The sequence below is a fragment of the Crocodylus siamensis genome, chromosome 5 (assembly GCF_052110815.1).
Source record: "Crocodylus siamensis isolate JL-2025a chromosome 5, ASM5211081v1, whole genome shotgun sequence".
NCBI lineage: Eukaryota > Metazoa > Chordata > Crocodylia > Crocodylidae > Crocodylus > Crocodylus siamensis.
In genome coordinates, this window is record NC_143399.1 from 138,558,559 (window position 1) to 138,571,107 (window position 12,549).

At 43.4% G+C, this 12,549-nt stretch overlaps 1 protein-coding gene across 1 annotated transcript in view; it reads right to left on the bottom strand.

Moving 5' to 3' along the window:
* Window positions 1-12,150, bottom strand: part of TGFBR2 (transforming growth factor beta receptor 2) — a 75,970-nt gene extending 63,820 nt beyond the window's left edge. Inside the window, exon 1 of the mRNA XM_090046465.1 lies at window positions 12,017-12,150. Coding sequence (XP_089902591.1) covers window positions 12,017-12,068 — 52 coding nt within the window. The 5' untranslated portion in view covers window positions 12,069-12,150. The remainder of the gene's footprint in view (window positions 1-12,016) is intronic.
* Between the last annotated feature and the right edge of the window lie 399 nt (window positions 12,151-12,549).

The window sequence follows — 12,549 nt, forward strand, 5'->3', positions numbered from 1 at the left end:
TACAGACAGAAGCATTTATTGAATTATGGTAAAAGCATAAAAGTACTCTAGGTCTGACCTGGCCACATAGAAGTCAATGGAAGTTTTGTCACTGCACACAATTGTAGGCTGGATATGTTTACCTTGCCCTGGTTTACTCTGTATTCCAATGGAGCATCATAGGTGAATTCCTAAAGAAATTGCATTCAAGTGGGAAGACAAAAAGCAGGAAGATAAAAAAAAGCCTTAAGGTCTATAGACTGTAAGATCATTAGAGGCTGAAGCTAGAATTGGTCCTGGATGAGAGAACTATATTTTGCTTCAGTTTTAAATTGAATTGGAATGTGCATGTTTTCTTAAGGAAACAGTGCAACATGTTATAAGCAGGGATCCTAGTTTTGTGTGGGCAGAGGTGACCCAAGCAGGGTGCAGGGCTGGGGCATATCAGCATATGTGGGGCCCTGCCCCTAGATGGTTGCTCCAATTCACTCCCTCTCCACCCCCCCACCCCACCCCCTGGGGATGGCCCTCTCCATGGGAAAAAAAGCAGAAAATCTCCGCCTAAAAAATAAAAAAAAACCTGTGTTTTTCTGTGACCTACCAACAGTATGGCAGCATTCTGTGGTAAGCAATGGTATTTCTGCTCTCTTATTTTTGCCACAGTTTTTGGCTATCGGCCAATCAGTAGCATGTGCTTCCCCCTCCCCCCACTGGTGAGTAGCTGTTTGGCAAAAAACATGGCAAAATAAAAGAGAGCAGAAATGCTGCCACTCATTGCAGAACGCTTTTGGTAGGCTGCAGAAAAATGCAGATTCTGTAATTTTCTGAGGTGAACAGAAAACTAAGGGCATTTTTACATATGCTCTGGGGTTGGGAGGGGGTGTGTTTTAATGAGGGCAGCTCCAAAATGCACTCTAATTAAAGCACTCGAGCATCTTGTGTATCAGCATCCCTGCACTTCAAAAATGGCGGTGGGGGTGATTTATTTAAAGCTTGTTGAATAAGCAACCTTCTGGCATGTGTACTGGCACCCTAGGATCCCTGGGTATACTTATCAGTCAGTTGTATATAGTGGTGTAGAAATAGCTCAAAACAAGTGAGGATAGCAGCTATTCAATTGCTACCTCATGGTGGGATTTCATCCTAGGAATCCTTATACATGGTGAGGTTGACTTTTACAACCCCCTTCTACATGCAAATCACTAGATCTTGGGGAACCCATTGTTACTACAGAACAAAACCTTAAGTATTGGCAGGGATGAAAGCCTGACAGTGTCCGAAAGCAAGATTTGGAGAGAAACACTACTGAGCAGCACAACTGGATCCATTTTTCAAAAATAATGTCATTGTTACATTAGCTTGTACATATGTTTTTCTTACTGTACACTTGCATTGTGAAATACACAGGTGTTGATAATGCATATTTGCCTGAGATCAGAGAGATGAAATTGGACTTTACATTTAAAGAAGGAACAGGGTCCTTGTAAGTGATGTAGTTTTAAGGATATATGCACTAGGAGTTAATTTATTGCATTGTAATTTTCTTTAGGTTAGTTTTAACTTTCTGTACTAAAGGGCCTTTGTGATTTTGATGGTTTGATCTAAGCTATATCTGTCTCTCAACCCTCTTATAAATACATACACACATTCACATATCTACATAGGCTACTGGATGGCAGGCGGTAACCAGGTGTCTGAGGTTCCATGGGACTATCTTGGCAGTAGGGAATAACTGGAGCACAACAGCAGCCAGATATTAAAAAAAAAAAAAAAGATAAAATGAGGGAGGGAGAAGACAACAAACTCAAGAAAAGGAATGCATGAGAAAAGAGGTTAGAGAAATGGGAAGACATTTTTCTTCTTCATGCTTCTTCTTACTGATTTGTCCATGTAACTGCCGATCAAATGACTTCCCATTTCTATGTTCCAGAGCTAAAGCAAGTGCCGGCATGGCTTTAGTTCTGGCCAGACAGTGTAGAACTGCTGTACTCAGACGCTTTGAAAGACTGACAGCATGGCATCATGCATGCCAGAGGAGAATACTACAAATGCCACAAGGCATCAGCTTCCCAGATTATTATTATTTTTTGTCTTCAGGAACTCCCTTGTGGTGAGGTTGAGTGAGGAAGTGGAAGAATGGATCCTGGGAAATTTAATAACCCTGGAGCAAGTATCAGTGGCAAAGTTTTTGTTCAACGTTACTGAATTACATTGCGCTAGGCTTTCAAGAAGACTTATGAAACCATGACCATTGAACAGATCACCCTCCTTTCTGACCTTTTTTGTAAAGATAAAAAGTTATTGTTATAAAAAAAGCTTTTAAGTGCAATAAAACCAACAATTTATATAGTCTGTGGTATTTATGAACATACTCCCTGGCATGGATTGCCATTAGTTTGCAAGGGCAGAATGCATGAATTGATACATCAGGATTTGGGCCTTCCTTTCCATTTACAAAGAGAGAAGACACTCACATACAGAAGAATACCTCCTCCATGACATTATGATGTTCTCCTTTTGCCAATGTGGATACTGCCCATCAGAGAGCCAGACCAGGTGGGGTTCATAGGAGTGGAAGGATTAAAGAGGGCTGGGGATGCAGCCAACTGTAGAGCCTGGATTTCCTTGGGGAAATATGAAGACCAGGCAATACCGTAAGTGTATTATGTCATGTCACCCTATCCTTATGCAGCTGTAGGAACAGGGAGGGGGGCAGAGGCAGAAATCAACCAGAGTCGAAGGAGTAGCTGAAGGGGAATATGATGTGTGCAGAGTAATCACTGTTCCACTAAGCTCGTTTTAGCATGGAGGATCCTTGATCACTGTATACAAGCTTGGCATGGAGGTTTCTTCTTCACATGTTCCTTATCCCGATCAGTAAGATTAATCAATCAACATCCTTCAAAACAACAGCCCACCAAATCCTTCCTGTGATTCCCACAAAGTAAGTCTTTAAAGATTTGTTTCTTTGTCTTGGGACTTACCCTCTAAGCTTTTTCTAAAGGAGTGGGTGAGGCAATCTAGAGTCAAGACAAGGCCAGTCATGCAGCAAGACAATTTATATTTAAGAACACTACGGAGCCAAGTTGGGACTTGAGACTTTAATATTATATTCCCAGAGCGGAAGGGGGCCCATTATTATGTGTGCTTTGGAAGGAACTTGATGAGGTTTGGATTTCATGCTGACCCTGTGCTCACACATTGTTTTTATTGTCATTTGATCTTGTAATTACTAAAACCATAAAAAAAGCATATTCTAATTTTTTTTTACTTTTCTCCCCCTCAATCCAGCACATTTTGGTGCCAAAGACAAAAAAGCAGCCCTGTAGTTATGTCAAGTGTTACTCAAAAGAGCAGAGAAGTGCTACTCTGCCCTAATTAAAAGCTTCAGAATGAGCAGAAGCAAAATTACTGGACTCTGCAGAAACACCCTTCCCTTTCACAGCAGTTTGAAAAGTGCAAACCTAAATACGTTTCTGTCCACTTAAGGTATATATTAAGAGACTAGACACTTCAAAACTCTAAATGAAGAAGTACTAATTACACTGTATTATCTTGCCCCTTTCTTGTTCCTTTTCCAAATGCAAAAAATATATATTCAGACATACTAAGCATTCTGAAATGTCTGGGAGAAAACACAGTGAGTTAAATATTACAGTTCTTACAGCTTGGGATTTACTTCAAACATTAAACTCACAGATCAGGTTAATGGATGTTGTTAGACAGGGGTTCTCTTTCATGGGGATGACAAATCAAGAGGTCAGTCAAGCAATGCACAAATTTCTTAAATTGTTGACCTAGCATTGTGGTCAAAACTGCGTTTTTTTGTATGAATGGAAATAGTTAAATTAAAAATGTACTTGCTATAGTCAGATAAATTAATTTATTAAATTGAAATCCTTCTTGCGTCTAGCAACCTTAGGCATGATGCAAGTCCAGAACACATATCTGAACTCATGAATTTTTGATTTTGGAACACTTACAGCAGGATCAAAGTACCCATGGAGGGTTGAGGAAGTGGGCAGAAGGAGTGGGTTGAATTGCCTGTGCCTGTGGTATGGCATACCTAGACTTACTGCAATCACACGTTAATTCTTGGAAGAGCTGGCAGAGCTTTTCCTTCTTCCAAAATAAATTCAGGCTTATCATTTTTCTAACTACTCCTTAAAAAAAATTAAAATTCCAAAGACTTTTTGCCCCTTTGTCCTTGAAAACTTGCTATAATGACCAATCCAATAGTTTGTGAAATGCCTTGGAGTTCTTTGGAATGAAAGATAACACATCAACATAAAATATTATGAATGTTTCTTCCACACACCCCCCTCCCCCCCAGTTTCTCCTTTCTGGGAGAGACTCCCCATCTGTTTTATAGCTGAAATTTTGGTGAGTTCTTCCATCTGTTTCATTGCTGGAATTCATTCTTCCAGCAAGTGTGCCTGAGCTAAAAACTTTTGTCAGGCCTTTGGTCATGTCCCATTACAAGTATGAATATTTCTTTTCTCCCAAGCCCTCTAAAATCTTCACTTTCTAGATGACACAGAGTCCTAAACACTGCAGCCAAATTATTCTTTTTCCAGTAAAAACAACTCAAATCACATTTGCTTTTGGAAAATAGGTCACAAAGGACTCCTGTCTATTTGTATCTTCCATATTAACATGGGCCTTAAGGCCCACCCAGCTAACTAATAGCCCCTTTGTGGGGCCAAAGGGTGAAAGATGCAACTAATTTCTTGGGACAACAAAAGCAAAAGCAGGATAGGAGTGACATAGAGGTCAAAGGGTCAAAATGTGAAAAGAAGTTATCCAGAGAGGGACACAGAGCAGAGCCCCCTGGGCTGCAACCACTGGTCCTCAAAGGCATCCAAAGAGCCAGTGATTGCCGCCCACTGGTGTTCTGCCTGGAAATATGCATGGAAAAGTGAGAAGAAAGTGGCCCCGCAGTGCCTGGGCACCTTCTAGGCCAGAGACTCCTTCTTGGTTAAGTACAGGGCACACTTGGCCAAGGCCAGGAGGAGGCTGACCAGGAGGTCCTGGGACTTGGTGGGGCTGCAGATGGGGTGACCAAAAATAAAAAGGTGGAGGGTAAAATTCAACCAGAACCTCAGAAGGAAGTTCTGGAGATGGAGGTGGAGGGGCTACAGCCTGGTGCACTCAAGGGTCATGAGCGCCAGGGCCTCCCTCTGCCTGCACAAGGGACAAGAAACTGGGGTCTGTGAAGCTCGCCACATACATGCCCGTGGTGACAGCTCCATGGAGGAGCCGCCAGCTGAGGTCCCCAGTGGCTCGTGGGATGAGAGTAGAGTACAGACTCAGCCATTGGCATGCCCCAGCCATGCCCTCACTAAGTAGGTCCTGCCACTCAAAGGACTCCTAAGGGCATCCTAATGCATACATTATTATGTCCTATGTCTGCCTTGGCCTATATCCTTAGCTGATGTAAATCAATGCAGCTTTGTTGCCTTCAGTAGACTTATGCCAATTAATGCCAGTTGACAGTGAGGCTCTACATATAGTTTACTTGCACAATAGCTAGTTTTTCAAGATACATCCACTGGATACATTAATGTGTGAGAGATACTATGCCCTTACCTGAAAAGTGCTGCTTTGCTTGAAAGAGTAATACTATGAAACCATCTTACTCAATAAATTTGCTGTCTGGTTACAGTCTAATGTATTTATTTTTCCAATAAAAATAAGTTTCTTTTCTTTTTCACTCCTTGCCAGTGCCAGTGGTGTTTGAAGAAACCAAGATAGAGTTAATTCTGGCTTCTGTATTGACACAATTTTTAACTACATTCAGTTACAGAGTCAGATTATGCCCTCAGTTACACCAGTCTCATAGCTCATTGGAACTGAACAGGTGTAACAAAGGGTGAAAGATGCAATTAATTTCTTGAAACAACAAACTGGAACTGAACAGGTGTAATAGGTGGCAGAAATTACCTTTTAGAGTCTTTATTATTGGTGACTATGCATGAACCAGAAAGAGCACTTATTGATTCTAAGATCAGATACTGAGCTTGTGACATTGGTTGCAATATAAACCTTTCTCCCAACGCTTTTCACATGTCTCTTGAAGTTATTCAGAATTAAAAACCTGGAACCCAAGAATGTCATTTTAATGATACTTTCCAGAGCAGGATTACATGTGAGCTTTCCAATATCTGGTTTTCTGTCTACAAAATGTGGATATTAATACTTAACTACATTTATAAAACATTTTTAAAATCCACAAAGGAAAAAAAGTCTTTTAAGTGCAAAGTGTATATTAACAGCAGTGCAGTGTCCTTCTGCTTTAATAATTTCTAGACTATCACCCTTCATCATGGAAATACAAATAAATTAGGATCACACAAGATGAAAGTTCCAAGGCCCAGACTGCAAAGTTAACATGCTCTGCAGCTCTGAATGCAGTACTTCTGGACCAGAAGTAGCGTATGAGAATCTGAACAGTTACAAGGGGAGGGCTTATGATGGACTCTTAGCAGTGCTAATTCACCTGCTCTCAGTGCCACACAGATGGCTATTCCCTTCCTGGGTATAGCCATGGCTAGATCCCTTCCTGGCACAGGTGTCAACGTGCATGCAAAACTGTATGGCATATTTGAGAATGCTGCTGATGGATACGACAAATTCCCACTCTAGATGTGTCCTAAAGGATCATTACTTTTTAGTGTTTAATACCAACATACCTGTATTGTATATCAGTATACACATTTAAAATACAAACCTTGGGTACAGAAGTTGCCTTTTATCATGTGGCTGTACAATGCCTAGAATAATAAGGTCCTGAACTCAGCTGAAGCCTCAAAGTGTTACAGTAATAGCAATCATAACGATAATCTCAGATCTGTTAGGATCACACAATGGGATGTGAACCTCCACTCCAATGTTACTCTGGAAACCATTATGTAATCCCTTAATATAAAAACATTCTTCCAACCACAGTTAATATAAGTATTAGTGATGACTTCAGAAATGCATAGGGCCTGACTGGCACCTTGGATTTTCCCTCTGCGCACATGCAAATAACTCTTTTATATTTAAGGGCATTTGTAATGTAACACCATCCTGTAAGGAGTAAGAAAATGGGGACAATAATCTCTTAAGAGGTGCTCTATGTGTTGTACCTAGGAGAACCAAAAGACAAAGGCCCAAGTACACAAGAGTATTCAGGTGCCTAATACTCACTGAAATGAGGGAAAGACTATCCTCATGGATCTAGCCCTAAATCTTTGGATGCTAAAGGATGCTTGTGGGAAGTAAAAAGATAGTGATCTACCGTATTTTTCGGACCATAAGACGCACTTTTTTCCCCCCAAAAGTGGGGGGAAAACGAGGGTGCGTCTTATGGTCCGAAGGTGTGGTACCCCAGAACATTTGTTTGCGGTCCCATGCTGTCCGCTGTCCGCTGCCGTTCCCATGCTGTGGATTGCTGTGTGTGTGGGGGAAGTCCCGCCTCCTGGAGTCTCAATGTCAGTCAGTCAGTCAGGTCACATGATCGGCACAGCGCACGCCTCCCCTGCATGTGTGTGTGTGACACTGACAGACTGACAGGATTAGAACGTTGAGACAGGAGGCAGCTAGGTACGGTACCAGGTAACGTCCCGGCCGGGACTATGTGATGCAGCACAGTGCCCTGACAGGCAGGCAAGGAGCCCGTCATGGCAGGAGAGACACACTTTAATAAATATTTTAGTATACCAGTACTATTTGGTTCAGAATATTTTTTTTCTTGTTTTCCTGCTCTAAAAACTGGGTGCGTCTTATGGTCAGGTGCGTCTTATGGTCCGAAAAATACGGTAATACTGCTAGTTTCATGCTAGCTTATGAATTAAATGTGTTGCATTAACCCTTTAATGTAGATGTAGAACTATATCTATGATACAAGATTAAGACTGTTTCAACTGTCCAGAGACAGGCTCTTCAATTATTTCAAAGGTGAAGCTACCACTGAAATCTACTAATTAGTATTTTTCTTGCCAATGTTGGTGATATACACACATTTTACAGTTTAGAACAGTTGCTAAATTTTGTTATAATGGGAATAAACTGAAGAACGCCCTGCCTGAGAAGAGCATCTGTACTAAGACTGCACTTAAACTTGTGCTTAACGTTAAGGACTGCCTAAATCCCACCAAAATCAACAGGACTTAAGAACATATTTAAGAGCTTCTTGGTGTGTGACATTATTCAACCATGTGCTTAATTCTTTTCCTGAAATCAGGCTCATACTTAGGAAGAAACTCACTATTATATTATGTTTGGAACACGTCTTTCCAGACCAGAAAACTCTACATGTAAACTACAACTTCATGCTTTTAGATAGTTGGTGATAAGGGCGCACGCAACTGAAATCAGTTCTACCCTACTTTATATTTATTGGACATTACACAAGTCTTAGATGCATGTTGAAAATTTAGCTTGCAGCACTTAAAACCAGAACATGCATTTACTAGAGAATACTTCACTTAGTCTCAGAAACAGTCCCATTACACTGTGACATAGTAACCATGCTCAGTCTCATTTCTACACTAACTAAAGCAGAGCTCACTTGTAATAAACACATTACTCAGAGGAAAGGAGTTAGCAAGAATGGGGCTTAATTTCTTAACTCTTATCACAGCCACCTACTAACAGAGTTGAGCATCAAGACTAAGAACACACAGTCAAAAAGACTAAGGCTGAACCTATTCAATCTTCTCAAGTTAGTCTAAACTGTGTAAAGTGAGCCGATAAAAAGGTGAAGAGACATTCACTTTTGATCCTGGAAATACAGCCCCATGCCGGCAGTGGCTCAGGCCAGAAGCTGGGGGTGCTAGAGTAAGACTTCCTGCTCCACTGGAGCAGACAGCTTGGGCCAAGGCTAGCCCACCCACCCTACAAGGTGGGGTGGGGGTTGGCAGAGGAGGTGCAAAGCATTCTGGGAAGTCAGGGGACTTCAAGTCAACTTGAATCTGGACGGGATCTGGGACAGAAGTTCAATAAACTGATTTAACCTAAATCAGTTAAGTTTGATACTACATCCATCCAGATTTATCTTAAACCATTTTGGCCATTTCTAATGTAGCTTATGTGCACTGAACTTCTGATGTGTTACAGATTTGAACCAGTTTCTTATACTGGTTTATGTGTAATTTCTGTCTCTAGCTCAAGACTGCCTGAATATTCGGTAGATTAAGCCCATTCTTTCTACTTATTTGGGGCTATTTCCATCTTCTTTGATTAGCTTTATTTTCATTTTTCTACTGACGGAAAGCAACTTTACATTCCATTCTCATTATTAGGTAGAAAAAGAAAATACATACTTGATGAGCTCTGAGGTAAAAAAAAATTAAGCAAACTAGATGGAAGAAAATGGCACTGAATCTTTGAAGCTAGGGCTATAAGAGACTTCCCATTTTACAACAGAGGGACTGATTCTGCACTGGTTTGTACTACAAAGACCTGTGTAGTCCTTTACCTCCATACAAAACTAACTACATACTACCTGGTTTGCAGTGTTTGGAAGCTGCAGAGCATCTAAAACGTCTACAATATGCCAAGCTGAGAATTCCTTACTGTAAAGGAATCCTTGGGTGATGTACAGCTAGCAAAGCAAAGGCTATGCTGGCTGTACGCTGCCCTTCAGGTGACATTGAATGCAGTATTATTCAGTGATTACTAGATGCCAGAATTGCCCTTTAGGGTCATGAGCAGATGTGAATAAGTAACAATAGTTCAGAGTTGAATTCTCAATTATGCTGGAGGCCAAAAGCAGCTCCAGCCAAACCCAGGATTGTAGTGTCAAAAAGGTGGCTGAAAGCTTTGGATTTCCACCACCTCAGCAGAACTGAAGCATACTTTCAAAGCACACTGCATGTGTAAAGCACTTTCAGGCTAGCATTTTTCCTTTGCATGAATATTCACATTTAATACCCACTTTGCCCATATGCAAATTGCTACACAAGGTGGCAGCACTAAAGAATAAGGCCCATGGCTTCGGTTCTGCTCATTTACAGCAGTGCAAATTGGAGTAACTGTGCTGAAGTTAGTGGTGTTGCAGTGGGGACACAGAAGTGTAACTGCAGAAAGAACATGGCACAGCTGTGATACAAACACTACAAGGAAAAGTCCCTACACCACGAACGCAAAAATACCAATTTAAAAATATCCTGCAGAGGAAATCTGGTCATGAGAAACTTCATCAATTGGTACCACAACAACACTGTGTTCTCTTTTCCTCCCCTCCTCCCCCAGAAGAGGAACTATTATTGGATGAAGATTTATGAATATACATTTTTAAATTATATTATAAAGCTCCATCCTCAATCTTGTAAACAAATATAAAACCTTTCCACATTTAACAGCTAGGAATTATCATTTTCTACTGTTATAAGCAAGTTTGAAGCTATAACAATTCACCCAGGGAAAAAAAAGTGCTTGCTTTTAAAAGAACACACTGTGGTTAAATATAGGTTATAAGGTATAATCTTGTACAAAACTTAAGAGCTAAACTAAAATCAAATGTATCCATTAACCTTTTAAAAATTCAAATTGAAACACACAGGGTCAGATCCTGAGCTTGTGTGTATATTTTATAGCTCCACTGATATCAAGTGACCAATACCAATCTGCAATAACTAAAGATCTGCCTCATCATTGTCCAAAGGAAGAAAAACTAAAGTTTACAAAATTGCGTTAATGCAAAAGAACTTGAAATAGGAACTCACTAGAAAATGGTTTTCAACAAGTGCAATGAATTACTTTATTTTCATTGCCCAAGAACAAATATTATCACAGTCATCACAATCATCACTTATTAGGTACCAAAAACAGTTCATCATCATAAGAAAAAGTCCAGACAGAAGGCTGAATATATCTTATGCAAAATTCTTATGCTATGATAAGCCTTCTTCAATACGCTGCCTTCTGTAAGATACAAACTATATCATTGTCACATCTGTCCCAAACTGTCCAGGTGTGCAAGATTACTCACTGTGCAAAAAGCAACTCAAGTATGTACAGCATCAGCAGTTTTGGATGATTGCTAAAAGATGATAAGGAACAACAGCTTGGTGGAGTGCTTATTTACTGATCAGATACAGGCCAATTAAAGGAACGTGAGGAGAGACACTGATTCCAGAACCGTTCAGCAGTTTGCACAGTGATCACGTTACTTGAGGACCTAGGGATAGGTATTTAGTACCTTAATAAGTTCCTTTGGTTCTAAGTATCCACTTGATTTATAAAAGCTGTCTGCAAGTTAAGAACCCACCAGCCTCTGGCCCCTCAGCACTTCCTTCGTGTCTGGACCATGCAGAACCAACAGGCAACCCTGCTTTCATAAGCAGGTTTTGGGGCCTACTCCCCTGCGCGCCTACAGGAGCAGCTTTTGACATGCGAGCAGCATGCTGAGCTCGCCTGCAGAAGTGTATGTGTAGGATGAGAAACCCCAGACTACCAACTTTTCAAGGCAGGGGCCTTGTTTTCCCCTCTGCCGGCCAAGCCCCTTGGCAGACCTTTGGCACGAGACAAATCCATCCGTGACTAGCACTAGGAGCTGGAGGGGCTTAAAAACATCCAGGGGTGCGTTACCGAGTTGCCAAGAGGGGGTGGGGTGGGGTATGACTGTCCAATCCCGCACCGCAGCAGGTTTGGGATTGAAAGCAGATCCCAAGTCCTCCCGAGGGCATCTGCCACGACTTGACAGGTCGCACCTGGGAGATGCAGCTGTCCGCTTCACCCGATGTGCGCCAGGGCCCACACGCTGCCTCAAGAAGCAACTAGCTCAGGGATGTGGGCACAACAGAGCTGCCTTCCCTGGGCACTGCTGAGATCTCTGATGCCCCGTCTTCAGCAGTGCCAGGAACAGCCAAGCTGCGGGACAGCTGGGCCGAGGGGGCATTCATCCCCTCCACGCTCCTGGCCCTGGCCCTGGCTGGGAAGAGGTGCCAGGAGGTGCCCTGCCCCCCAAGGCGCACAGCTCCTCCCGGGGGCCGGGGCGGGCACCGCGCCTCCCCGCCAGCGCTGACAGCCGGACGCGGCGGACACTCACCGGAGCCCAGACAGACGTGTAGCAGCAGCAGCAGCCCCCGAGCCGGACTCATGGCGGGGTCGGGCCGGGCCGGGCCGGGCCGGGCCGAGCGGGAGGCCGCGGCGGAGGCTCGCAGGCTGCCGGGGAGTGAGTCACTCGGGCGCTGCAGGGGAAACAGGAAATCTTAAAAACTTCGCCAACAGCTGGGCAGGACTTTCTCCCTCGCACAGTAGTTCCTGCCCCCCCAGCCTCTCCCCGCTCCGCCCCGAGCCGGCCCCTCGCGGCCGCGGCAGAGGGGGGCGCGGGCCGGGCAGCCGCGCGCTCCGTCAGGTGAGGGCGCGGGACCGAGACGGAGGCAGCGGGCGGCTTGGACGGCCCGGGCTTTCCCGCCCCCTCCGCGGGGCTCCTGTAGCGCTGCCGGCCGCCAGCCTACCCAGCCGCGAGGTCAGCGAGGCACGGGCTGGAGGCAGGGCTGGAAGGGACCCGCGTCCCCCCAGCGCCTGACCGCAGGGCCGTAGAGGCAGGGCTGGAAGCTATGCACCCCGGCCCGGAGA